General features: G+C 37.8%; 1 protein-coding gene across 9 annotated transcripts in view; it reads right to left on the minus strand.

Annotated features, from left to right (window-relative positions):
* Window positions 1-22,104, minus strand: part of LOC117572016 (talin-2) — a 36,060-nt gene extending 13,956 nt beyond the window's left edge. For 5 of the 9 annotated variants that reach the window (XM_052005655.1, XM_052005654.1, XM_052005656.1 and 2 more), the window contains exons 1-3: window positions 19,257-19,429; window positions 7,545-7,751; window positions 52-298 (exon numbers count right to left, since the gene is read on the minus strand). In XM_052005655.1, the coding sequence (XP_051861615.1) occupies window positions 52-187 (136 nt within the window). In that variant the 5' untranslated portion in view covers window positions 188-298; window positions 7,545-7,751; window positions 19,257-19,429. Of the gene's footprint in view, window positions 1-51; window positions 299-7,544; window positions 7,752-19,256; window positions 19,435-22,006 lie in introns of those variants that run through there. The other 4 variants (XR_007955043.1, XM_034254549.2, XM_052005652.1 and 1 more) reach the window with 4 other exon arrangements.
* Between the last annotated feature and the right edge of the window lie 5,513 nt (window positions 22,105-27,617).

The raw sequence follows: 27,617 nt of genomic DNA on the forward strand, positions 1-27,617 counted from the left end.
AGATAAAGCACTTAGCTAAGAGTTGATAAAAAAGCTGCTGTCTCTACTTACGTTGTCCTTGCACCGCTTCGGCGAATTTATCGCGTATGATTTTGCAGGCATCGAAGACTGTGGTATTTGGTTGGAATTGTATGGTCTTGGTCACCCGACCACCTTCCAGCTGTATGCGCAGCGATAATGTGGACATCCTTGTTGTTGTGTCGTTGTCCTCGTCTCGGTCTGGATTTAAGCCTGACTCGTTCAGCTCCTAGTGCTAGTCTTAAATTTAGTGTATTACGTGTAGAAATTGTAAAAGGCACTGCATGAACACAAAGAGAAAGAGAGAAGGAGAGAGAACCATTGAGAACAGGCGTTATAAACATGAAATAAATGGCCGTTCAAGTGTTATAAATAGCGCACACTGAGCAGCAACCCAACACCACAGCAGAGCAGCAGAGCAGAGCAGAACCCTCTGAGCCCCTTTTTCAGTCCCAAATACCCAAAACCACCCCCGAAGACCAAAGCCCGAAGCAGAGATAGCCGGGGACAGAGCCAGAGCCAGAGTTGTAGCCGGAGCAGCCACCACCCAAAAAACCAGACAAAGTCGCTTCGCTGCTGCTGCTACTGCTGCTGATGATGATGAAAATCTTCTACACACACAACTACACACTCGCACACTCACTTAGATACTGACTCACTCACACACTTGCACACTCTGTGGGCACTTCAGTTTCCAAATCAAAGCCAGGCCATTGTAGCTTGGGGTGACTTGTCGTTACTCCCCACCCCGCCACTCCCCCTTTGACTGTCCCTCTTGTAGTTCTTGTCATTATGCCAAGCAGCGCTGTCGGCGTCGACTGCGACGTCGATTATTGTTGTTGCTGCGCCATTTTATGCGACATTAATGCCTGGATTTTTAGCTAAATTCAGTTAATGCCTCAGTGCCTTTTGCCCCTTCTGCTTTGTAATTGATTTTCTGTCCTGCTGCAGCTTTAGACCGGAGCAAACTGTGTCAGCTTCTTCCCCCCAACAGCAGCAGCAGCCGGAACCGCACTCACAAACACTATAAGCATTATTTGCTTATGTAAAAATCGATAATTTTGCACTGACTTATGTTTTGGTTTATTTGTGATTTTTCACGCTGCCGGAATCACTTGAAATTTCCGGCAAAAAGACACGGCGTTGACATGGCCACAGCAGCAGGAAATCACACATATATTTGCACCCACACACACTCTTAAACACTGCAGCACTGTTTAAAATTTACTTTTTATCAAAGCCTGCTCCATATGGCGGCTTCTTGATGGCATCGAACAAACACTGGCGGCGGCTTTAGCTTTGTAGAGAGAGTGAAGAAGATAGGCACGTCTGCTGGCCACGAAATCTGGCACGTAACTGAAAAAGGTTACCTCAAAATTGGACCAGCCTAGGGGATGCTGCGACGTCGCTGCTGCTGATGCTGCCGCTGCCAACGTCGCGGTCGACGTTAACCGCATTTTTGCTGTCTGTCTGCACGCTGTGTTTTATTTAATTTTTTTGGGGTGACAGCAGACAACGCAGCAGAGAGAGAGCGCAACGAAGAGCGAAGCGAAAGCACAAGAGATAATGAGCGGCGCAACGCCTGCGCATGGCTTGAGAAAGTTTACTCAAAGGGTGCAGCCGCTAGAGAGAGAGCAAAAGAGAGCTCGACACAGTGCAACCCCAACATTTGCGTGTGTAGACTTTTCTCACAGTCATGCTCTCTTTGGCTAGTGTAGACTTTACGACGCAGACTTCGCCTCACTGGTGCCAGCCGGCAAAGTGCTGCCAACGTTTTGCGCAGCTTAAGCGACAGCTCAGTAGCGTAATCTGACCCGAGTTTCAAAAATTGCACTGCGCGAAAAGCACTCGACTGTGCTCCTGAGTGGAGACTGCGGCAAACTAACGGAGTTTGCTGCGCGCAGCGCTTTTGATGCTTGACACATGCGTTGTGCCTAGTGGAGAAGAATGTGATGAAATAGAGAAATAGAAGTGGGAATGAAGGAAGCAGACAATTTCACACTTAAGCTGCAAATTTCATCATACTTCAATTTCCCCACAAGTTTAAATATACAAGCCTATTTTATGTAGCATACTTTTGAGCGTATTGCATATATTCCTTACAAATAATTGGAAAGTTCCTTATAAATATTTGACAATTTAATAAATTCCACATTTCCATATACTTCAACGAAAGTAGCACGAAATTCATTTTGTTTCAAGTTTTGCATTTTAATTTTCCCACTTCCGCCTTTTTAGTTTACAGGACATTTTTTCACTTGTCGCTTTTGTTGAATTTCTATATGAGAGCATTTGCCATGTAATTCAATATTGTCCATTAATTCAATTAACTGCATGCCAAGCAAAGTCTCCCCCAAAACATAACCTCAAAATAAACACATTCTCGCACTGACTAGAGGGGGTCTCAGGAAATGGGGAGTTGAACAAGGATGTGTGCAGGATGTGACAGGCAATGTAGATGGATTTCATAGAGCGCAAAGGCAAACAGTGCGACTCAGTTTTGATGAATAAAGGAAAATAGCTAAATAAACGATGTAGCTTGATGTGAAGCCACAATGGATTCATCTTGTGGCATCGTATTGCATTACAGCTGCTGCCTAAGGTTTCAATTGATGACGCTGCTATCCGCCATCAAAATGACTTTCAATTATGGCCAATAAAATGTCCGAAATGCATAAAAATATATGGCGCATAAAAATGGGTCGCAATCGCTTTACTACTTTTATTTACTTCTAATGCAAATGCTTCGCTATCGCTCTCTGAAGTGCAAACTCTAAGGTTCAGCTAAAGCGGCACGAGCTCGCACTAATTGGCAACCACTTTTCGTTCGGAAGTCACACTGTGCTGCTAATGGACGCAATTTACGGCCAGCGAAGTTTTGCTATGGGTCTAACTAATTAATTGACTCTGTGAGTTCCTGCAACCTGCAGTGTTTCAAGTTGTTAGTGTATGTGTGTGTTTGTGGATGCTAAGTGAATGCAATTTCCTATCGAAGTTGTAATAATTATTTGGAAAGCATGCACAGCAAATTAATATTGCATGTTTGCTATTAACTTTCAATTTGTGAAAGCATTTCACTGTACTTTTGTTCCATTTAATCAACTCTAATGAAAAATAAATTCATCTTATATACATATGAATTTTTTTTGTGTATTTCAAAAATCACAGTTTGATAATGTAAAGCTCTTCAATGTATCACAAAAAATTCTAAGAGGATAATAAAATTTCAGAAAACGTTTCACATTTCAATATCAAGTTAAGAATTTCGAATTAAAATTCCGTAATTCAATATGATGTCAAGAATTCACATAATAAATTCTTTTAAGGCACAAATTCTGTTTACAAAATTTCTAATGATCAACTACAAAATAAAATGTTATAAAAGGTATTTTACAAATAATTTTTACTTACTCTTCGTACGCTTTTTTAGATTCATCGAAGTATTTTTATTTGTGTTTTAAGTTTAACGTTAATTTTACTCGGTTTTTTTTGTTGTTGTTTTATGTTTTATTTTTTAGAAGTGTTTCGAAAGGCACAAAAGGCTTTTGGCTTAGGCTTAATACGCTTACAAAGGCACACTCGGAGCGGTTGTCGTGTGTGTGTGTTGTGTGGTGTATGTTGTGTGTGTGTTGAGTGTTATTTTTAAAATGTAGCTGGTTTTTTTTTTTGTGTTGTTTTTTCTTTCTTTTTTATAACATTTTATTGAAGGCGTACGGGGTGAAGGGATTTTAAAAATCGTTGACTACGACGGCAGCGCACGACGATCGGAAGCCAAGGCGAGATGGCAACCTGAGATGGCAACTGCAACGCCGAGCTCTGAGGCACGTTTGTGGTGTTGTTGAAACGGCGACACGGAACGCGTCCAGCCCGTTTTTTGTACAAGAAATTGTACGGAACCGAAAGTTTGAGGCAATTCAAAAAGGGGGAACGTAAGAAAATACACTAACAGGATTCTCTCTACTAGCTAAAAATAGTTCGATGTACAAAACGTATTTTTTTTTTTTCAAAAAACGCGAATACGCAACGAATTCTCGCAATTAACAAATAACTTTTACTTTTTTTTGTTGGTGTTGTATACTGTGTATATAATATTCGTTAAAAACGTTGTGTAGAATATATATAATATATATATAGTTATAACAAACACGGAGTACTGTCATCTAAGGCAAATTATTGGCAGAGTCTGAGTGTGTGTGAACCTAAGGCTCCTAATTCCTACTTATTTATAGTTCTACTAAACTTAAAGAGTTACGTTTACATTTAAGGCACACGACAAACAACGAAGGCAGGCGATGAAATCAAAGTAGTCGCGAAATACTTTTATAAGGCACTGTTTTAACGTAAAACTTAACAACGTTTTGGTTTCAACTTTTTACAACACAAGGCACAAAACGGTGGCTAAAAACGCGTTGACTTTACTTGAACTTGAAGCTGAAGGCTGAAGACTGAGACTGAAGCTGTAGCTGAAGTTGACAACTTTGCAACTTTTTTCTGTTCTGTTTGTTGCAGATGATGTCACAGAGCAGCAGCAGCATCAGTAGCTGGTGGCGTGTCCTGCCCGGATCGGAGGCTAGGCCTAGAATGATGTGCTACGCCGGCCACACATCGTGCGCTTCTGACGCAAACATCATTCATGCCACAAGTCGTAAGCATTATGAAAATCGACGCGTCCTCACTTGGACCACAGGATGCTGTGCTGCGCATGCTCCAAAACACAGTTGAAGCTGCGCTGCTTTTGCTGTTGCCACACACTTTTGCTTTGCTCTGATGTGAGTAACAGGGATGCGAAGATGGCAGATCAAGGGGCGGGGAAGGGGTGCACACCACACACCACAGCACAGCACACAGTACTTTGGCTTTTCCATCAGTATTTTTTTTGGGCAACCCCGCAGGATGAATCCACCACCAACTGTGCCGCCCAATGGGTGGGCCATGACCACCAATGGCTGCTCCGCTGTCTTGCTGCCTCGCTGCTTATGTACAACAAACTGAGCTTCTATATTTTGTTCTCGCTGCTGCTGAGTGACTTGTTGTTGTGTTGTTGTTCTTTTCTCTGGGCACAAGTTAACAAACTTAACACGAAAATCTGGTAACTTTTCGCAGCGAAAGTTTTAATTAGCCGAGCGTGCCAGCTGATTAATTGTAGCAGCGATGCGTTGCCTTCAATACGATGCCTAGCTGCCAGATTAAGTATACGCCACATTGCTTGCCTGCCCCTAAAAGTCGACTCTTCCTGCAGCTGGCAATCGCGCCCCCTCCCACAAAAGTAAAACAGAAAAAATGCTACAAAAGAGCAAAAGCAAACTCAAGTCAACGCAGCCGCCATGAAAAAAACTCAACTGGCGCGACTTCATGGCGCCAATGCCTCCATTTTGTCTGGCCACAGTACATGAGTGTGTATGTGTATATGTGTGTGTGCGAGTGTGTGTATAAATGTTTGTTGGTTGGCGCGTGTGCGTAGGAGTCCTGTGCTCAAGGAATCTGCACAGTTTACAATTTGCTCATCCTGTTTCCACACAGTCAGCATAAAGTAAAATTTCTGATACCCACTAATTCAAGAGCAAATGGGCTATGCACGACTTAACATGATAAACATACTATAGCCTAAGTATTCGTTTCTTAACAACAAAAAATTTAATTGCCAATTTTAAAGGCTTTTGAAATTAAAACTCACATAATATCAAATCTATTTTGCATTTAATCATATAAAAGTTCATTTCCATCTAAGATCTATTTATTAATTAGATAATAGAATCAAAAGAAATTAATTTCTATTAAACTTTTTGTTGCTTTTCAAATACCAAATTGGCCTTTACTCCACTTTATAATGAATTGTTAAATTATCTCAAAAAGAACAGATTACAAAAAAATAATATTATTTGATTTTCAATTACTTCTAGTTAGAAAATAAAATGTATTTCAACATACCATCAAATATATTCTCAAGTAAATTATTAATAAATTTAACTTAATTTAATACCGACTAAATATTCTGCTTTATAATAATAGAATATCTTTTTCAGATTTATCACAAAATTCAATTATTGTAAAGTTAAATTTGTAGATTAAAGATTTTTCCATTCCAGATTTTCCTTCGTAATATCTTTACAAAAATCTTATCAAACTTAATAAAGTCTTATCCATTTTATGCTATCGGGTATCTCAAAGTTGCGTCACCTACAAAAACCTCTACACACCACTTGCTGATTGCTTTTCTTGCGCTCTGTCTATGCCTTATCCTGCTCCTGCTTTAGCTCTTGTTCCCGCTGTTGTGGGTGAAGATTGTAGCGGCAAGAGGATAACAAAATGTCATGAGGCTGCGCCAATGTGGAGCCTTTTATGTAATTTCCACAATTTTTATTTGTGTTGGCGACCAGCAGAAAAAAATGTCGTCAAAGTCGTATAAATAGCCAGAGGCAAAGGAATAAAATAAAACTAGCGAATCTACAACTCTCGCAATTGAAGTGAAGGGGCTACAAAATTACACAGATACGGATACAGAAACAGCCTACTATATAAGGTCGATATATGGTAAATAATAAAAGTTCCGACCATTCAAATTGATGATTTATTCGACAAATCCAACTTGACAACGCTGGACAAGGAAATTCTTGTCATAAAAGCAGGAATTCAATATGAAAATTATATTCGCTGTCATGTCTTCATATCTTGAGTAACTCAAATGCCTGGCAAAGTGTGTAAAGGGGAATGGGAAACTATATTTTCTTATCACCATTAAGTTGTTACATAATGAGAGAAGAAACTGGAATTTAGAAAAGATGCTGATGTTCAAGAAATTGTAATTGAAACTCTGTTTAGTTGGATATCCATATATAAATCGTACCATCCAAACATTTAATATCGTGTATGTTACCTAAAAAATAGATTGTTTGTTTTGCAGATTTAATTTATTCAAATTTAAATTATTTTAACAGCTCAAAAACTATATTTTCTGAAGATTGAATATACGTAAAAGGGGTTTAATCAAAATCATCTGAAATCATATTACATTTCTAAATGATTCATAATAATTGATGGATATCAAATCTCTTAATCATATGCAGCACATATTCCATGCTTATGAATCACGTACAAGAAGCAACTTGAATTCTTTCAAATCATATATTCTTTTTTTCCAAAATCCATAATTTCAAAGTGATTCATCATTTTGTTAACCACTTTCTGTGCTATTCCCAAAGTGCTATTAAAACCCAAAAGCCCGACCATTTTTCCCTACTTTTATAGCCTTGGGCTATTCGGTAGTTAGTCAGTCGTTAATCAAACTACATCTTAGGTAGTTTAACAGCCCAATAAGTTAGTTAGTGGGGAGGGGGAAAAAGTCGTAAACTTTTTTAAACAACTTTTAGTTGTGTGCATTTTATGGAACCTAAAGAATATTATTATGTTTATGCAGTCATCAGCAAAGAATGTTTATAAACTGCTGCGGAGAGTGATTGAATCATTTGTTTTGAATAAATTTCTCAATTTTCCTTCCCCCCAAAAATGTGTTTAGAATTTTCACTCACCTCAATTCGCAGTTGCCGAAAACAGCGCCAGTTTCGATGAATCAAATTTGGTCGGTGATGCAGTTGGTTTTTAGTAGTTGATAAATAAATGATTTATGCGTTTTTAGAAAGTTTTCGTGCTAATTGTTGTCGTTGTTTATTATGTGTGTTTTCCTTCGTTGTTGTTGTTGATGTTGCAGTTGTCGTTTTAGTATTTGTTTAAGAAATCTGTAAATAAAAAGTGAGTAGAAGAGAGCATCAGTATGAATACTTGGTAATATAAATCTTTCAACAGCAGCCGGGAAAACTCAACGCATTTTTCCTGTTTTCATTTTCCATATTAGCAAATACGCGACCTCCACAGAAGAAGTTGCAGCAGTTGCAGTTGCAGCAGCTACAAGAATCCATGCGGCATGCACATATATGGCAATTTGCTTGGCATTGTGGTTAATGCCACCAAGAAGACAGAAAGCAACTCTCTGCTGCTGCTGCTGTTGTTGCAACTGCATCAAACTTCAGTTGTTGCCACATACTGAAGAATGTGGCACCAGACTTTTCCATTAGCGCGCGATCCGCATGCGGGTTTTCTATGTTTATATAAAAATCAATCAACACCCAAAAGCCCAAAAGCTGAACAAAAGCGTGTAACACGCTGCTGACCAAAAAGGGGCCAACCAGGAGCCATTGCAGCTGGCCAAGAATGCGGTTGCGGCTGCGGTTGCATTTGCTGTGTTTGTTGTGTTACTGCTTACAACTTCAACTTCAACTGCAACTCTGCTCTGCTCTGTCCATTAACAAGACAGCAAACAAATAGGTGAAGACAAGTGAGAAAGCTATAGACGAATGTGCTGCAGTTTGATATATTCTCAGTATTTTGGAGATACCAACAATACTGTTCCTTAATACCAAACCAAAATATGTGTGATTTAGACAGAATTGTTTAACAGTATAAATTAATTATGTTGAAGTAATGAAGTTTGATATACTATCTGTTAAGTTTTTTAAGTACTTAAAATACTGCTCCTTAAAGCTTTAGACAAATGTGCAGAAGTTTGATATACTAGCTACGCAGTAAATACCAAAAATACTATTTTTTAATACCAAAACATGAATTTTTTAACGGTATAAAATAAATAAAAGTTCTTACTATTGCATAGTTAACGAAATTATTGAAGAAATTTGAAACAGGTTTCATTTTTCAATTTGAGTTTAAATATAAATTTCTTTCTTTTGAAACAATAATTGTTAATATAATAAATATAATTAATTTAATAAAAATTGTTCCTTAAATACTTTTTATTCTAAATAACCATAAAAGTCTGATAAGAAATACAATACTTGTATATTATTTCTTTTGTTCGGGGAATGTTTTTTCTTGCAAAACAAGTGCAGAGTATTTGTGGTATAATAATATACTAAATTCGTTGCGCGCAGCAGCTTTAAATTACTGCGGCATGGGCTAAAGATAAAGAGAGGGCGTAAGCAAGTTATAAATTGAGTTTTTAATATGTGCAATGCTCAAAAATATTGGGCCCAATTTTAATAGCATTATCGGAGATCTAGTTGAGCGGAAAGAATAAACAAATCTACTAATATAATTTAATTAGTTTTCTGAAATATCACAAAAATGTAAAATTAACTTTATGAAGTCGAAATGCTTTCTTCTGCTTGTTAAGTTTCAAATTTTCTTGCCTATCTCTTTATTATACCCCTTTAGTCTAATAAGCGATTGTCTGAGTTCAAATGACATATTTAGTAACGAGCTCAGCCCAGCCCAGTGATTCCCTTGCCACAGCAGGTGCATTCCAAATGCAGAGCCGCAATCTAAACTCGAGTGCCAGCATTTTTGTTGTGTCGCGTGGGCGAAGGCAACGATCTCAAAGTGGCAACAACGTTGGCGGCGGCCACCTGAAAGCGAAAATGCGACCAATTGAGAGCGCGGCTTGTTGCATCGAGTAGGCGGCAAAGGTGAAGGAGGAGGAGGAGTAGAAGGTGGCAAGTGGCAAGTTGTCGTTGCACTCGACAAGTTGTTTGGCTGGTCGTCGAATTGGCCCGCTGATTGTAGGCCGATTGTTGTTTTGAGCCCATCGCATCGCGATGATGATGGCAAACTCTGTTCTTATGCCCCGATAACGGCACGTAGTTAAAGCGAACACAATCTGAGACCTTGGCACGATTCTCACAATCATCGACGTCGTCGTCTGGCTAGGCGCTGGAGCACGTACTGACGATCCGTGGGCAGGGTTCAGCATAATTGGATAGCAATAAAGTACTTTGTATATCTAAATAGTTGATTGCCCATCTTGACAAGCGACAACAGACAGCAGAAAGCTCAATTAAAGCGTAACTGAGACGCTTTAAGCAGCTTGTTCTTTGTGATTAAAGCAACTGGAATGTCAGGAACTCAATTTAAAATCAGATGCAGTTGGAATTGCATTTAAAGAATAAAGAAATCTGGGAAATTAATCATTCGGAAACAGGTCTTCTTTTATAATTAAGAATAAAGCATAAAAAACTCTCTGATTGATTAGTTGTCAGTCAGAAGATATCAAAAAAAGATTAATTATTAATAGCGATGAAAAGACCAACTTAAGCCGATTTTCTATAATTAAAACAGCTCACAAATTGATTTAAATTTTTGAAGAGTGTGTTGAACTTTCCAATTTGTTCATATTCATTTCAAATGCTTGAAGCTATCATGCAAATTGATAATTAATTCCCAACCATCGCCTACAAACACGAAAAAATCATAAAATTAAATCCAGAGAGAAAGAGCTTTTTAAGAAGCTTTATGCTGATTAAAATAATAAAGCCACTTAAAGATAGTAAACGCAATAAATATAATTTTAACCTCTCTATTGAGCAAAATCAATTTTGAAAATGTTATTTTTTTTCTCTTTTAAGTTTCAAAAGTTCGTGACGAGGGAATAAAATAATGATTTTAATTTTCTGTAGTTGTCTTTTTGTCATTATTTCAAAGCGGTTTTCTAAAACCAAAAGCTGTCGACGCAATAAAATAAATCACCCAGCACAAGATAAATCACGAACCAAATATAAAAAAAATACAAATAAAAATAAAAAATAGAAGACACGACAAGAAAATACAATGTCAAATGTGTTGAAAAATTGAGAATCCGCAAACCCCAGAGATTTTAATTAAACCCAAAACAACACGCAGCACACAGCACATAAAAGCCAGACGTAATATTCTCTATATATCTACAATGCATATAGATATATTACACACTGAAGCTTTATAGGTAGAGATCCATTTACTAAAAATACACACACCAAAATCGAGTCGAAATTTTCAAGGTAAACAAAGCATAATTCGAAGAGTGTAGCATAAATCGAATGTGTGAGTAGATCCAAAATGGATTTTCCAAATTGAAGCGTTGGGCGCATCAATGAAAGAAAAGCAGCCCCGCCCACTGCTGTCACAAATTTCATGGCAGTGTGAAAATAGAACGCAGCCAAAGAAAAGCAAGAGAGGGGAGGAGGTTAAGGAGGCAAGATCAGAACACCGGCAAAGTCAACGGCAGTGAAAGGTGTGAGAGACGACGTAAACTTTCGGTGAATCGTTTGTGTAATACCAGGGGCACATATCGAAAGAGATCTCCTCACCTCATCCCCTCCCCATACAGAAAACAAATTGTAGAAGATTATATATGTGAGCAACGTCTGACGACGATTTGCTTTTTGCCAGATAGAGAGGTTAGAGAGGTGGTCTTTAATTTGATTTTTACGCGAATGAGTCATCGCACAATTTTTAGATATGTTTCTCGTTTATTGAGGCGACTCAGTTTAGAGGTCCCAAATGCTAGAAGCCAGATGGTCCGACCATAGACTCAACTCGCTCGTTGATTATTAGTTGCGCCCGAATGCTGATGATTACGATGATGATGATGATGTTGCGTAGCGTTTAAATACAATTGATGTCAGCGGAAATTGCCGGGCACTGACTGAATTGCTTTGCTTTGCTTTGGGTCTAATTGTAACCCAAAAATCATTAGCCAAAATGTGTCATGACAGAGGGAACTCAAGGTTGGCATTGGGTACTTAAGTGACAACCTGTTAAGGAAAACGGTTGGCAAATAATACAAAATGTATATAAAAGTATTTATCTATAATTGTAGGTATCTATTAGAAAGGAATATGTCCAGATATAGTTGTTTTTGTTTTAAAATTGGTCCATCTTAGGTCCATCTGTCCGATTGTATAAACCCATCGATCTCAGATTTTATAAAAGCTGCAGACTTGATATTCTTCTTCTTTAATATTAAAAATTAATGTAGCTATACCTTTTTACGTGTCCTACTTTTATTGAGCCAGTCAAAATTGAAAAATAAATTTATAAAAACAAAAATAATTAATAATAAAAACTAGTAAGAAAACTACAGTCAATAAAACCATATTCTACATATATACCAAATTCATACAACAACAACATATTAAAAATAACGAAGAATACATTTCGTATATCGATGTAGTACTAAAATCAAAATATACCATAGCAAATATATCAGATTGTCATCAAAAGCACCCAAGACCGAATTTCTGTACCCGTTTTATTGTTTTTTGTACCATATAAAATTATTTCTAAAATAACTTTTATAATTGTTGTCTGATTGGAGCAGAATTTTCAGTAATCATAAATACTGTAGCGAGTATAAAATTTGGTGAAGCACAAATATCTTTTTTCATAAATTGCAGTTCCCTAAAGAATTTCACATTCAATCACTCTCCACTGCAGTGTTCTAAAAGTTGTTTTCATTAAGAAATGTATCGTGTCTCATATCACCGCACTTGACAGCACGTTTTCATTTTGAAGAAAGTATCGCATTCCCTGAACACAACTTGCCTTATCGCAGTTCTCTGATAACTTTTGAGAAAACAACGAAAAAAAAAAACGCATACTTAGATTACCGTTGTACAGTTCGTCTCTCGCTCTCTTTACAGGTCAATCAACTCACGATCCACAGCAGCAGCTGATCACAATAACAAAAAAAGTTTACAATTAAAATTACTCTTCTGTATGCATTGCAGATAAAATTTCGCCGGGATTTCGAAAGAAATGCAAATTGTAAAGCAAAGTAGAGCACGAGATAAATAAAACTCAAATGCTTAGCCAAATAAGAGCAAGAGTTAAGAGAGAGGAGAGGGGGAGAGAACAAGTGTGTGGTCGGGTCAACTAGACAAGCCGGGACCCAGGCGAACTTTGGCTTTGGGAGACTGGGAATGTGGCAGGCACTTTGTGGATGGGCAGCGACGATAACCCCAGCTGTAATTTGAGTAAACAAGACGTCGACTGTCGTCACTCGGGCAACTCTTCGTTGTCTGCCACACAATGGGGCACAAATTTTGTATCACTATCAGTCGCTGGCAATGGCAACGGCAACAACGGAGCAGCAACAATGAGCATCCATTGGCTCTCTCTCTGCGGCTTATTGATGGCAAAATCCAGATAAAAGATGCATTAAAAGTAACAAAATACACAATAAATAAACAGCAAACAAAAGCAAACAAACAAATCAAATCGAATGACGTTCCCAAAAGGGGGATGTACCCATTGACTGAGTGTGTACAAGTGTGTGTATGTGTAGAAGTGTGTGTGGGTGGTTGAGTAGCTTGTAATTTTCAATTAGCCTGCATCAAGGTGGTTGCCACACATAATGTGGACAAATTATGTCAACAGATAGACATCAGTTCGGGCTAATTAAAAGGGCATTCATCGAGTGTGTGTGTGTGTGTGTTTTAATCCTTTCCTCGATCTGATTAACTTTAATTAAGCCACACTTATGCAGCAATAGATAAATGTGTAGCCTTGAGTTTGCATTTCCCACGGCCAAGCCAAGTAAATGGCAAATGCTTTCCCCGAGTTGCCAGCCAAGAGACATTTGCCAAGCAATTTTATGATTGGCTGCCAAGCGCCTCGCCACTCCAAGCAAAGTGCTTCGCCACCTCCTCCTCTTGCTCCTCCTCAGTCGTTGGCAACGCAGAGAGAAGAAAAAAATTAGGCTCCCGCCAGTCGGGCTCCAATGGATTTTCGCACAAGTGAGTGCCAAAAGAGACAGCGCATATATATACACAGAGATATATATATGCTGAATTTATATACATAGCCCTGGGGCGGCTCCCGAGTTGAGTTTGGCATGCGATTTGCGTAGAAGTGCTCAGCGGAGAGAATGCCACATTGCATCCATAAACTAAATGCGAATAAAGACATTAAATGCGAAATACACTTTTTACACATAAAGCCTGTTCATTGATTAACAACAAACAACTGGCAAAGGGAAAAGAAAAAACCCCACCCACCCAAGGCCAGGCGAGAAAACTAGCGATAACTGCCAATGAGCACGCCATGAGAATGGACGAGCGAATTCTCATCGTATTGTAGATATCAACTCACTTTAGGAGGGACTCAAGATACACACATTCCATTCCATTCCCACTTTTGGGTGCGGTAGCGTCTTAGTTTATCGTACACAACTTGAGTGTTGCTTAATTTGATTGAAATTGATAGCATTGAGAAGGCACTAGAATTAGTTAGGATCGCTGATTAAAAGTTTAGGTGTAATCAGTAGCTGATTAAAACATTTGACAATTGTTTCAAGATCTGACAACAATCTGCTGAAGATTATCACCGAATAGAACTTTATTTCATTAAAAACAGTTTTATTAAAATATAACTTAAAATATAACTAAAAACATTCTTATTGAGTCAAAATAATTTTGATTAATCGTGGATTAAAATTTTGTGTGTAACCAGCAGCTGATGAAAACATTTGACAATTGTTTAAAAAACTGACAACAATCTGCTGAAGATTATTACCGAATAGAACTTTATTTGATTAAACAATTTTATGAAAATACAACTGGAATTCGAAATATGACCTAAAAACATTCTTATTGAGTCGAAATTAATTTGATTAACGCAGAAAGATGAATGTGATATGAACATGCATCTAAATTGTATATTAATTATTTGCAAAGTTTATAACAATCTGATGAACAACAATTTGGGATGAGAACTTAATTGACTCTCAAATTAAAAAATATTTCATGACATTTTTATACCCGCTATCAAAAAAGTAAAAGGGTATTATAACTTTGCGCCAGCACGAAATATTAGTATATCGATATATTCGGATTATTTTTGCTTTTATTCAAATGGGTAGTGGGTATTTCTCATGTAGCTTTCTCACTTGTTATATAAAGAATTATAACAAAAATATAAAGTGAAAAGATCCATTACATTTTGATATTATAAATTATAATAAAAACAAAGTTTCAATGCGACTTTCGCCAATTTCACTTTCAAGTTTAAAATGAGTAACAAAGATAATTAAAATTTACCAACAAATTGCTATTATACTGGATTTAAAAAATGTGTCATATAGTAATAAAAAAATATGTGTTAATAATTGGAAGTACAAAAAACAATCTACAGAACCTAAACACGAATTTGGCAGCGTAATCGCATAATTGTTTAATAATAGAATAACATTTAAAAACGAATAACTTAGTTGAACCCAGCAGTATTAGAGGGAAGACGTCTACAAAAGTTTCTTTCAATAAATATGTACTATCTATATAAAGATAAGAAAACATTTCTGGTACAAGTTGAGCAAAATTTGCCAATCAAATCTAATAGAACACTGCGTTTGGATTCCTGATAAAGCACTCTAACTAAAACGAACCCTACAAGCAATTTGACAATATTTTCATAAACAAAAAGACAATCTCAGAAGCCAAAAAAAGCATTTGCAGCATATCAGTTTACTCGATTACTCGAATACACAGAGCATTCAGACTGCCCACTGTGCGAAAAACATTTGCAGTAAATAAGCAATTCGAAGTGAAGCGACAGTTGAGCTATCTGGTTAATCGGAAGAGTGACGTAATTAAGCAAAGGTTTTACGTCCAGCCGAACCCCTTTTGTGGGTAAAACATTGTCAACAGATAAAAGACAGATAAAGAAAACAAATATAAATATAAATATAAATTCGAATGCTTATGTGCACGTATAATTTTGTGAGTAACTGTGAGTAAATAATCAAAATAAAAATGCACATCGCCAAACTCGTTTTGCATAAATCTTTTCATTCATTCGCGTATTTTTTCCCCCCACAAGGCGACAACTGACAAGCGACTGCGACTTTGTGACGCAGAGAAAGGCAAGCGACGTTGTTTCTCTCTATATATAGAGAAGACGATGAGCAAATGCATATGAGCACACATTAATAAATAAAGCAAGTATGTATAATAATAATTATAATCGTCCTTATCAAGCCAGAGGGAAGCAATAGTCCACATGGCTTCCTCTTGTTCTCCCTCTCTATCTCTTTCTCTCTCTCTGTCTCCGCACAAAATTGGATGACTAAGCGAACAAGCGTCTGACTCTTCTTTGAGCACAGTGTGCAAAATGGTCAGAGGAATCATCAAAATTGGACTTCGTCTTGAGAAAACGGAATTCGAAGTCAAAAAGGAAATGCTTGAAATTCCATTGAGGTCGCCCACTTGCATCGATTTGATTTCGCTTTGCTTTTGTAATATTATTTTTTTTTTTCTTTTTTTTTCTGGTTCGCCTGCAACAGCGGGGCACGCTTCAATGGCAGCCACCTCCACTTGCCACTTGAGTTCCGCGTAATTAAGAAACATTCCAAAACAATAAACTATATATAAATATGCATAGCTACAAATGTGTTTGTTTCTGTCTGTCTGACTCTATGCCGTAATATGGCAAAAGCCTATCGAACTCAATAGGAAAAACTCAATTTGTTGTTGTTGTTGCTCTGATTCTGGTTATGGCTCATATTAAACTCGTATTTTTGGGCATTTTGCGCTTTTTTTGGATACCCTTTGAAGTTTGTAGAATAGATCATATTAATTGAAGCTGAAACTCGAGTAGGAAGTTGAAAAATTTTTTAAGATGTATCTTTTATTTCAGAGTTCTATCGATGCTTGTTTAGTCTATTAAAATTTTGTCGAAAATAATAGTGCCAAGAACTGCTTATTTTAGTTTTTCTATTTCTTCTTACTGTACTTCTAGAGAACAACATCCAAAACTTTTTCCATTCATTTTAAAACAGTGTTTTTACCTTTTTTTTAATTATGTTTCATACATGCCTTACAAAATCCGATTTTTACTTTCTTTGAGAGGATATCATTAAACTATATTCAAAATGTAAAAATGTACAACAAACTTTTTTCATTAATCGCATTTCTGGAAATATTCAATATATTCTTGTATTCTTCTATTATAAGTTGATTTGATACAAATATAAAATATTACAATATTTTCTATAGATCTTCACTCTAATTCATAAGTACGCAGTATCTTTAAGTCTATCACTCTTGAGTAGCGCAACTTGACTTGTTTTTTTGCTGTTGCTATTGCTGTTGTGAGTTTTGAATTTTGTGTTTGGGTTGTTGTTTCTCAAAAGAATGAAACATGTGTGCGGCAGCAGTTTGAAAGGCGGCCCAAGTATCTGTATCTGTATCTATAGCTGTATCTGTATCTATGTACAGATATACATACATCTGCATAAATATGTAAACATTCATGTATGTGCATATGTGTGTAGTTTGTGCACTGCACAAATGAAAATGCTGAGGCGTTAAAAAAATAGAGCACACACAGTTGTTATTTTTGTACTTAATTGTTATTGCCTCGTCTACAACACTGTTGTTTTTATAATTGTTGTTGTTGTTTTTGTTGTTATTGCTGTTCGAGCATTTGGAGCACTGAATTTTGATATTCCACCAATACACACACACAACGTTACAAATTTCTTGCTTAATTTGTTTTAATTGAGCTTGAAACATGAGGCAAACATTTGTTTCGTTCTTTTTTTTCGGCTTCATTTATGCAGTTCCAACAACTGTCAACAGTTTTTCGAAAAATCTGTGTAAATCATTTCGAAATTAATGTAATAATTTCAGAATTTTGTATGTATGAAGTTCTCTTGACCCAATTATTGAAATTTATCTAAAACAAAATCGCAGCTAAAAGCTTTTAAATCAACTCGTTTTGGAATGAGGAGAAAACGTCAACTGTATTACGCATGTAAATCTTCAATTAATTAAAATCTCCATTAAATCGCGTTAAATAAAGTGCGGCTTAACCGCGAAAATAATTCGAAAGTTGTACGACAACAACTCAATTTTTCGGGGGGGCTGCAGAGGGAGAAAACGGAATGAATGGAAACCGCATGGAGTCGAGTCAATTAATGAATGTATGCAAAAAATAGAAAAAACCGATTAATGCGTAACAAACGCCCACTAAAGAAACTTTGTCAATTGGCCAAGTTACAAATCTGAGTAGACTTGTCATTTGCATTAAGTCTGTTACTGAATGAATTTATTGAGTGTGTGTGTGTGTGTGTGGAACGGATGCAACTACAACAAAGACAACAACAACTACAACAACAACCGCAACGACCACGTCCAAGTCCAAGTTAAGCCCACACAAGCGACAAAACAATTCGAGAGCGCGACAATTTGAGAGCAATGGCATGGAGTGAAAATGAGCTTTGATTTCTTTATGTCTGATTTGTTTATGTGGCGCACATACCATAAAACCAAAGCAAACGCAAAAGCAAAGACAAGCAAACGAAGCTCTCAAATAAGGTCAAAAGCTCTTTTGTGGACAGAAGAAGAGATGCAGACGACCGCAAACTGAATAAAGCAAAAACAACAAAAACACAATCGAGTGAGAGAGCGACACAGATGATAATAGGGAATACAAAAATTGAAATCCGAAATACGCCCACAAAACAAAACAAAAAGCAACAAAGCGAAATTTTGCCAAACGATCAAACAAAACAACGTGTGGAAAGCAACACACAAAAAAAAAAACGTAAACTACGACGTCGACGTCAAAGTCAACTGCGACTGCGGGCAGCAAACAGTGAGTGGCTAATGGATTATGACAAAAAGCTCGAAACGAGCGCAGCGAGATTGAAATGCAAATAAAAACAAGACGAAAAAAATAACAATTCAACTTACAAATAAAACAAATGTCGTCGCAGGTATCTTCAAAGATACATAGTTTTTTTCATGAAATATAAAAAGCGGTCAGCAGAGTGGGGGGAGTAGGGGGGCAGAGAAGTGTAGAGAACCACAGTAGCAGCTGGCTACGCAAACAAGCTGGCAGCGCAGCATACAAAACACACACACTCACACACACATAAATCATACGTATAGCAGAAATATAGAATGAAAATAACACTAATATAAAGTCAGGGGCAGAGAAGCTACGTCAGCGGTTGCGTCGGCGTCGCCGTCAACAGCGCGCACAAGCGATGAGGTAATTCTCTGGTTGTTTTTAACTTTTGACGAAAAAAAATAAAAACACTTTTGCGCTGCTACAAAATTTGATTAGAAAAGCAAAGGACTCGCAAGCTTTTTGCAACTTTTGTTTTTTTTTTTTTGGGTTTGGGTGTTTTTTTTATGTGACTGCTGCGCAGGCGCTGAGCACGGGGGCCGCGCGTGGGTGCCGCATGTTGAATGAATGAAGTTGCAGTAGCAGAGATTACACAATTAATTTGCCTATTTGTGTGGCTGTTGTTTGCTTTTTATCCGTAAAAATAACGCCATATGTCACGCACTAATACACGCAAAGGCCGCAGCACACAAACACATTCGCATATACATATGCTCGCACACACACACATACATATACGATAACTGGCACAGCATACAGCGTATATACTTCGTATGTATTTATACCTTTTTGCTAAAAATTTTCTGGCGTTTTAAATTTATTTATTGCTTTTTGATATGTGAACTTGAATATCGCACGCACACACCCGCACAACACAAATTATATATATATTTGTATGTATGTATTCGTATTTTGTAGTTATCGATATCGGCCACGGCACGAATCGGCACCGACGACGGTTAAAACTCAACTGAGTCGTGCGCCTACAACTTGCGCCGAACGCAAGCGGCTCAGAGAGCCCCCAAAAGTGCTCTCTCTCTCGGTCTCGTGCTCGCACTCTCTCACGGCACCTGCTACGCTCATCTCGCTCTTTGGCGCTCGATCGCCATGGCAAGCAAATGTAAACAAAACAAAAAGTAGGCAACCGGAGAGAGTGCCAAAGAGAGCAAGAGAGAGAGAGTGAGTGCTGAAAAGAGCGCCAAAGACAAGGTGATGGACCCATGCCAGTGGGTGCATGACAACAACAACAACAATAGCAGCAAACACAACGAATGTCGTGATGACTAATTTCTTTAGGCAATGGCCAATTGTTTTTGTTGTTGTTACTCTTTTGTTTTACAAATTTATTGCAAGACGCAAACTGAGGAAGCGACAAAGTGGAAGTGGAAATGGAAATGGAAATGGAAGTTGAATGAATAGTCACAGCTTGCCGCTTAACCCACGATACAGAAGTGTTGAGTCACTTTAAAATTAGCTGGAAAAATAAACAAACAAACAAATAGCATTGTTAGGGAGCCGGGCAGAAAACATATTAGAACGCACTGTCGACACTTTTGTAGGCAATAAATTGAGCTGAGCTCCATGCATTTTTGTATGCATTACGTACTTAGTTTAAATATATATACACTTAAATGCGCTCCGACAAAAAAGTGTGTAAACAAATGAGCAACAAAAAAAAAAATACAGAAACGAGTTTCTTTACAGTTTGTTTGGGAGGCTGATGACGACGCTCTGAATGTTGACGACGCCCCTTGTTTTTCAATTATGCTCAATTATTGACACAGTCATTAGGCAATTGATGATGCCCAGTTTGCTTGACTGACTGACAAAATGCTCGCGCCTTTTGCCTTTGCGTTTTGCCCTCCTGCTGTTTTTTTAACAATTGAAAAAGTGAAATCTTTAAAGCAGCGGGAGTTGCACACGCGTTCAACATCGGGTGCTAGAGAACGGGATTTTCATCTTAGGGTTGCAATTGCAGTTAATTAAAGCAATTCGCAGTGTCATCGGGCAGCGGGAACATCTTAATCAGTTGACGCTCCTCTTGATAGTGGTGAGAAGTCACAAAGGCATTCATAATATAGTATAGTTCTTTATGAGTACTATATACTACTGAAGACGTTGACTTATCTTATCGTCTGCTGCGCGTTATAATCATATGGAACGTTCTTCGTGGGCTTTTCAATCACTCGGCGCGCAGGCGATAAACAAGTCAAGAAGCAAACCAACATGAACAATTGAAACAACAATAATGTTGATACAATATGGGTTTTGAGTTTGTTGCCTGGCGTAAATTAAATAAAAGCTCCAGAAATACATTTCGAATCCATTTCAGACAAAAATTGAAAATGTATATTGTAAATTTATTTGCCCGCATTTACTTTTACGAATATTATTTAAATATTGATTTATTTTCGTTATTTTGTGATTTGTAGACTTATTTGTCATTATTTATCGGACGCTCCGAGAGAACTGGTTAAGGTATTGATTCATTGTGTATAATTAAAGACATATAAAAGCCAATACTCTGAATTCGAATTTTCAAATAATTGGAATGAGGTCTTGTAAGAATTATTTTATATTTAATAGAACTTCTTTGGAAATTTGAATTTTTTAAAAATACTATAATTTATTCGATTTCTCCACTCATCTTTTAGAGATTATTTCACTTTATAAAAATTTGTATAACATTTCTAAGGGTAATCTGAAACTGTAGCTCAAAATACTGTGTCTTAACTAAACATCTTCAAATCTCAAGCAGTTTAAAGATCATCTACGCGCTTCCCTCTAAGTGAATATACAAATATAATCGTTTTAAAAGCAAACTAAAGTTTCTTTACATACCAATTTAAAGCAACAGAAGCAAACTCCAAATTTGTGGATAGTGAGAATATCGTTTTAATGCTTTGCGGTGCTCAACTCAATTGTTATCAAGGTTAAAGTCACTAGACACTCTTGGTCGCCAAGGGGTTAAGCGACAGGACGTAGGCTCACTGAGTGTTAATTGAATTACATGCAGAGAAGAGTATTTTATTGTTGCCGCAGTCAAGACTTTACTACTTGACAATGTTGCCTCGCAAAATGTAAAGTTGCACTTAATTAGCATAAAACGTACGCCAAACATAACAATAAACACTCAAGCACACAAATACTATCACACACAAACACACGCATACTAACACACTCACACAGTTGCAGGCGGCATGCGGGTGGCAATGACAGCGGCTGCTTCGGACAACAACTGGCAACTCCAGCTGGTTGCTTAAACGCATTAAATGACTGGGAGGCGCCAATGAAACGGGTCACAATTCGCGTGACCACCATAACAAATATAGAAATACAAAAAAAAGGGAACACTGGGCCCGCCGCTTGACCACCCCAAAAGAGGGAGCAACCATCATCATCAGCAGCAGCAACAACAACAGCACAAGTTTTGCAGCTGAATTTGCACTCGCTTTGTTTGCTTGCACCGAACACGAAATTCAAAATTTCTTCTATTGCACACGACACTTGGATGACTTAATTATGTTAAACTTACAGAATTTTGTTGAAAATCAGGTGTGAAGATAGTTAAAAACGTATAAATAAAATAACACAATAAAACAGGGCGATAGAGTGAGTCGCGGTTATCGATACTTGCAGTGCAACACTGACCCAAACGCACACATGTTCATATCGATACTCCTACTGCTTGTTGCGATGAACTCGCAGTCCGATAGTTCGATAAGTGCGCACTGCTGCTTGCGCAGGTGGACGCTAGGCGCCAAGTTTAATTAATGGTACGAAGGAGAATTTAAATTGTTGCATAACTTAAAGACTTTTATTGTTCTAATACTTGGCGGCTGTTGGCTTTTTGTTGAAAGTCACACCGAAAGAGCATGATTAATGATATGGCCAAGACGTTGGTACGCACCCCCACATGGCTGTGTGATAAATTTGTCTGCCTTTCCTGGCTTAGCTGTTGCCAGCGATCAGCACTTCCGGTATGAGTCTGTGCTTTTGGCTGCCACGCCGTTAAAAGTCATCTATAGTTACAGCTCTGTGTATTCATTTACCGGGCACACATTCAACCCCCCGAAATGTAACGAAATAGATGATAGCAATCGCTTCAATGCCAAAACAAAAACTAAAATCTTGGCCAAGCAAAAATACATGTAATAGAAATCATAAAAATAAGGAAAATTCATGAGTTTGGCGAAAAACTCAACGGACCGCATATCGTGCGACAAATCAAGAATGGAAGGAGCGAATTTCACTAAGCGCTTAGTGTTGTTCATTCATGTTTTGTTGTTGTTTTTCCCATTGGGGGTTGGCAGAAGGCTGATGGCTGAAGGCAGTTTTGGCAGAAATAAAAATAAATTTAATGTTCCTGTTTTTCGACAACGCCGACAACTGAGACGACAACGTTACTACTGCGATTATTTTCCACCCATATCATATGCGTAATTTATGCTAGAAAACATCTCGAGCATAAACAGGAAGCAAGCCATGGAAGTACATGGTATATGGTCGATGCCATCGTCCATCCAAGAAGACAAGTCAAGTTGTAGTCGCGCTTGCTAGCTTTCATGTAGGGCGCAAATTCAATTAATTTCAATCGAACGCCTGTCGTTTTGTGCATCCGGCATCGATGTCGGATTCTGGCCGATTTCAGTTGTGATCCCATATCGAAGATACGACAAATATATAGACAATCACCCAAACGAACGGCGTTCATCGTTCGCGCGCCCTCCTGCCAATAAATCTCAGGGCATGCATGCGTTCTGTTATGACTGGCCAACCCATCGACATGAGACTCGTCCTCGTATGCATGTTGTATTGAAAGAGGTCCTGCTGCGTCATCGCTTTAGTTCCGGTTGAGTTTCTGACGGCGCACAAAAGATTTATGTCACTTTGTTGGCACAACAGCAAAACCAAGAGAAAGCCGAAAGCAGAAAGCCTTTCCTCTCTTCTCATGTGAACTTTCAAGTGACCCACTTGGGACACTGACCAACAACAGCACTAATTGAGTGATCTTCCGGTTGGCTAATGGGTTAAAAGTGCTCGAATTGTGCCCATATATCTTCCTCGTTGCATAGCTGCGATAATTTAGGCATTTTATCAACCAAAATTTAAGGGTTTTTTCGTTAGCCATCGCAAGATTTATGACCATCTAATTGCGCCGCCTGCATTTCAAGTTACCAATTGTCCACACAATTTGTTATTGCACTAGAGAGACTCGTCAAGAAAATACATTATAATTAATATCATTAAAGGACCGGAAAATGCTTGGATTTGCGATATGAAATCTGATGATGAATACTCCAATTTAATTTTAAGGCAATTAATGACTATTCTAGAAGTAGGCAAAAACTATACTTTTTTTAAGGCTCTATTTTTATTTATTTAATATTTTTTTAACAATCCTAAATAAAAAGTACATTTATTAACAACAAACCAAATATATTTTTTATAGCAATTACTCAAATTTCTAAACAGTTATATAATATATGTATATATTGTAGTTATATTTTCAATTTTTCAATAAAGTTGTATTTTAGCCGAATAAAAGAAATATTTTTAGTGAACTGATTTTTCTCGTCGATTCTTCACGGTTTTCCTATAAGAACATGACTTTTAATTCTATATCCCATTTGATGCTTGTTATATTGCAGATATTGAATGACTTTTAATTTAGTATTTCATTTCATATTTGTATACCACGATGAAATATGTTATATAGTAGATATTGATTGACTTTTCACCATATTTATTTATTTCATTTTATCCCAGAAAACTTCTTATTCATCCCTTGGGATTTTAAAATGAATATAAAATGTTCAAGTTATAGATTTACGACTCTTTTGTCATGTCTGAAGTTTTTCTATAGTAAGGACCGTTTAATTCTGTATTTAATTGCATACGATGCCATTTGAAAGGCGTTCAATTTTATAGTTCGACATGCACTATTTGCGGCACTTGTCGCACAGAATCCTATCCAAAGCCAGTCGCAATTGCCCGACCTCAACAGCCATTAGACCATGTCAGCGCATGCCAAGGCCCGGATAAATAGACTGTGTGTTGAGTCATTAAACAATTTACGCAGCTATAAATTTACGCAATTTACTTATTGCGAACAGACTTTGGCCAGAGCACACACCGAGAGAGCATCCTGTGGCTGTGGTGGCCAACACTCTGAGAACAGGGCAATAAAAAATACCCCAGCCGGCACTCGATGCGAGAGACATTAACACATCTGTCCAGATCCCGCTACAAAGTGTAAAGCTTGAAGCGTGTGTCCGACCGCCTTAGCGATTAACTTTTTGCATCCTTCACGCTTCGTTCACTTCAGTTTTCTCCCCAAAATCCGAGCAGTCGCCTCATCAGCATGGATCTAGAGCGCTGTGCGGTGTGTTGACAATCGCCCACGCTTGTCTAGCTTGTTTACTTGATTTTTTATTGCTCCAGTATACTACGTTTGTAGCCTGCCCAGCCTTCTGCGCAAAATTTTAATGAAATTGTCATCAATTAAAATTGTGCTCTTCCATGACCGTGAGCCAGACAGTGACATTGCATAAGTTCTTGGTCGTTTCTCCCATTGTTCCGAGGCATTTCACTTTTTCCTTTTTACGACCCAGACGTCGATTTGAGTCGAGCCAAGGGTTTAGAAGTTTTTAGAGTTATGAAGTGTGCCCATCATAATGCACATAACTGAACGCTCACTCTCGCCCTCTCCTCTACTTTCTCATTCTGCATGGGATCAAGCACAGCTATCATAATAATTTTGCGGCCTCACAAAAAAGTTCACTTTCTAAGGGGGTAAAGTAAGTAAGGGCTGTGTAGAGTAGAGGAGAAGGGTGCAGGGTAGAGCTGAGCTGGAACGACGGCCAGCAATTTGTAGTCGTTAGCTTGTTTTTCCAACGCCACTTAATGGCTTTTCATAAATTTTTATTGTCTTCAATATAATCACATTTTTTATGCTCCTATGCAAATGTGCTCGTTTGTATGAGCATACCCATTAATGGACCATAAAGGGTATTCTACCATAGTTTTGTGGAATTGTTTGTTCCACGAATTGAGAGACAATTCAGAACCTTAAAGAAATTAAGAAATATTTGTATTTTCTTCATCAGTTAAATGGCTGGGAGTTTTAAAATCTGAAAAAAAACCTTCTATTCACAAAGTTTTGTATTCTGTATGACTAATTCACTGACTGGACTTTTGACGGTAAGAGCAAGAGCCTGATTCATTATTTACGTACTATTTATAAAGTTTTTCATCCTGTAAGACTGATTTACCCAACTGATTCTTGCTGAAGAGGCAAAACCTACGAAGCTGATTAATTATTTGTATGTATAAACAAAGTTTTTACTCTCACTGTCTGATTTACAGATAGAACTATCAAAGAGCTAGAAAGCTGATTCATTATGCTAAAATTGCTACAAATCACCTAATTTGTAAGCCTTGTATGTAATTGTGGATAGTAATAATAAGTAATAACTCATTATTTTCGTTATTTTTTCTAAACATGTTTTGTAAGTCTAAAATACAGTTTTTAGCGGTATCTTATAATACCTCTAAAACTTAATATTCTCTATACTTTGATGGATTCCTTATAGATTTCCATATCTCTAAGTATATACAAAAGCGTTCTATCCTAGAATAGTATAGTAATAGCTAGCAAATAAAATGTAGAATGCTAACTTAGGATGTCGTATAGTCAAGCTGACTTCATTATTTTCTTGCTTAACGCTTAAGATTTGTTATTGAGCCTGTCTTACAACAATAGAATACTTGGAACCATGAAACAAGACATTATTTCTTATAGTAGTACATCTGACTAGTATCTGAGTACATCTTAACCGGGTTTGCGGCTATCTTTGTGCCATTTATCTGACCGGTCGCAGCAATTAAGCAAGCATTTAACATGTAACTACTTGCAACGCCCCAGAGCTGAGCTTAGCTCACATGTGGTTGGCCCAAGCAGACCGAGAGGCAGACAGGAGGAGTGGGGACTCATTACCTAGTGGGCGGAGAGGAGAGTTTCCAACTCGCTGGCTTGTCGCACCCAGTCAAAAGGCCCTCAACGATAAACGTCGCTGATAGCGCAGCATTTATCAAGGAATAACAACTTGTAGCAACAACAGCAACAACATCGACAAAAACAGCAACAACAGCAGCAGCAAGCTCAATTGAGTTTCAAATTGATGTCACCATTATCGGGAGCTGTCATCTGAAAATGCTTGAAGGGGTCCCACTGTCAACCTGGGGGTTGATGTCTGGCCTTCCGCATGTATCTATCTATCTGCCACTCGCGTATTTATTTTTAATTTTTTCATCATTTATCAGCGGGAGTTTGTCCGAAACATTTTCACATGCCCGCAATTGCATATTTATGTAGATGCAATGTGTTTGCAATTCTCTGTAGTTTGCGCTTCGATTTAAGTGCTCATAAATAAAAATCCAGTCGAGCAGGCCAACCCCTGACAGTTCTTTCCCCGACCCCGACTCCGACCCCTACTCCGATGCCACCCTGAGCACAACCGCTGCCAATGGCTGTCAAAAAGGCAACGGAAAGTTTGTAAACAAAACTAATGCCGACATGGGTGTTGATAAAGTTCTCCAAGTCGCCGCCGCCGTCAGCCGCCATCCGCCATCCTCTCGTCCTCCCATCCTCAGATTTTTCTATCCACTGTGCTCTTATTGAATTGCACTACACGCTTGATTGCCCGCTAAACGGATGTAAGAGCAGGGGAAGGAGATCGAAATGGGAATGGGAATGAGAATGGAATTCCATGTAGGAAAGTGCAGAGTGTGACATGTGGATTCGTCATACCAAAAAGCGCAAAATATTATCCAGCTACGATGGTTTTGTTCTGGTTTTTCGCAAAAGTCACAAAGGGTCGGATGGGATGGGGGATTTTTCCTCTTTGGCAACGATACCGTCACTTGTGCTCGTATCTAATGGGCTATCCTTTGTCATTTACTCGATTCCGCGACCTAATGGCATGGGAAACTAAAGCATTTGCACAAACATTAAACATCTGACGGGAATTTCTTTCTTTCAATATTCCATTTCAAAACTAAGGCCTTACAACAATTAAATACTTTTGAAAATGTATGTATGTATTTGAAAACAAAGATTTTAAAATTGTTTTAGCAATATTTAA

Source organism: Drosophila albomicans, chromosome 3 (genome assembly GCF_009650485.2).
Source record: "Drosophila albomicans strain 15112-1751.03 chromosome 3, ASM965048v2, whole genome shotgun sequence".
In the NCBI taxonomy this organism is placed as follows: domain Eukaryota; kingdom Metazoa; phylum Arthropoda; class Insecta; order Diptera; family Drosophilidae; genus Drosophila; species Drosophila albomicans.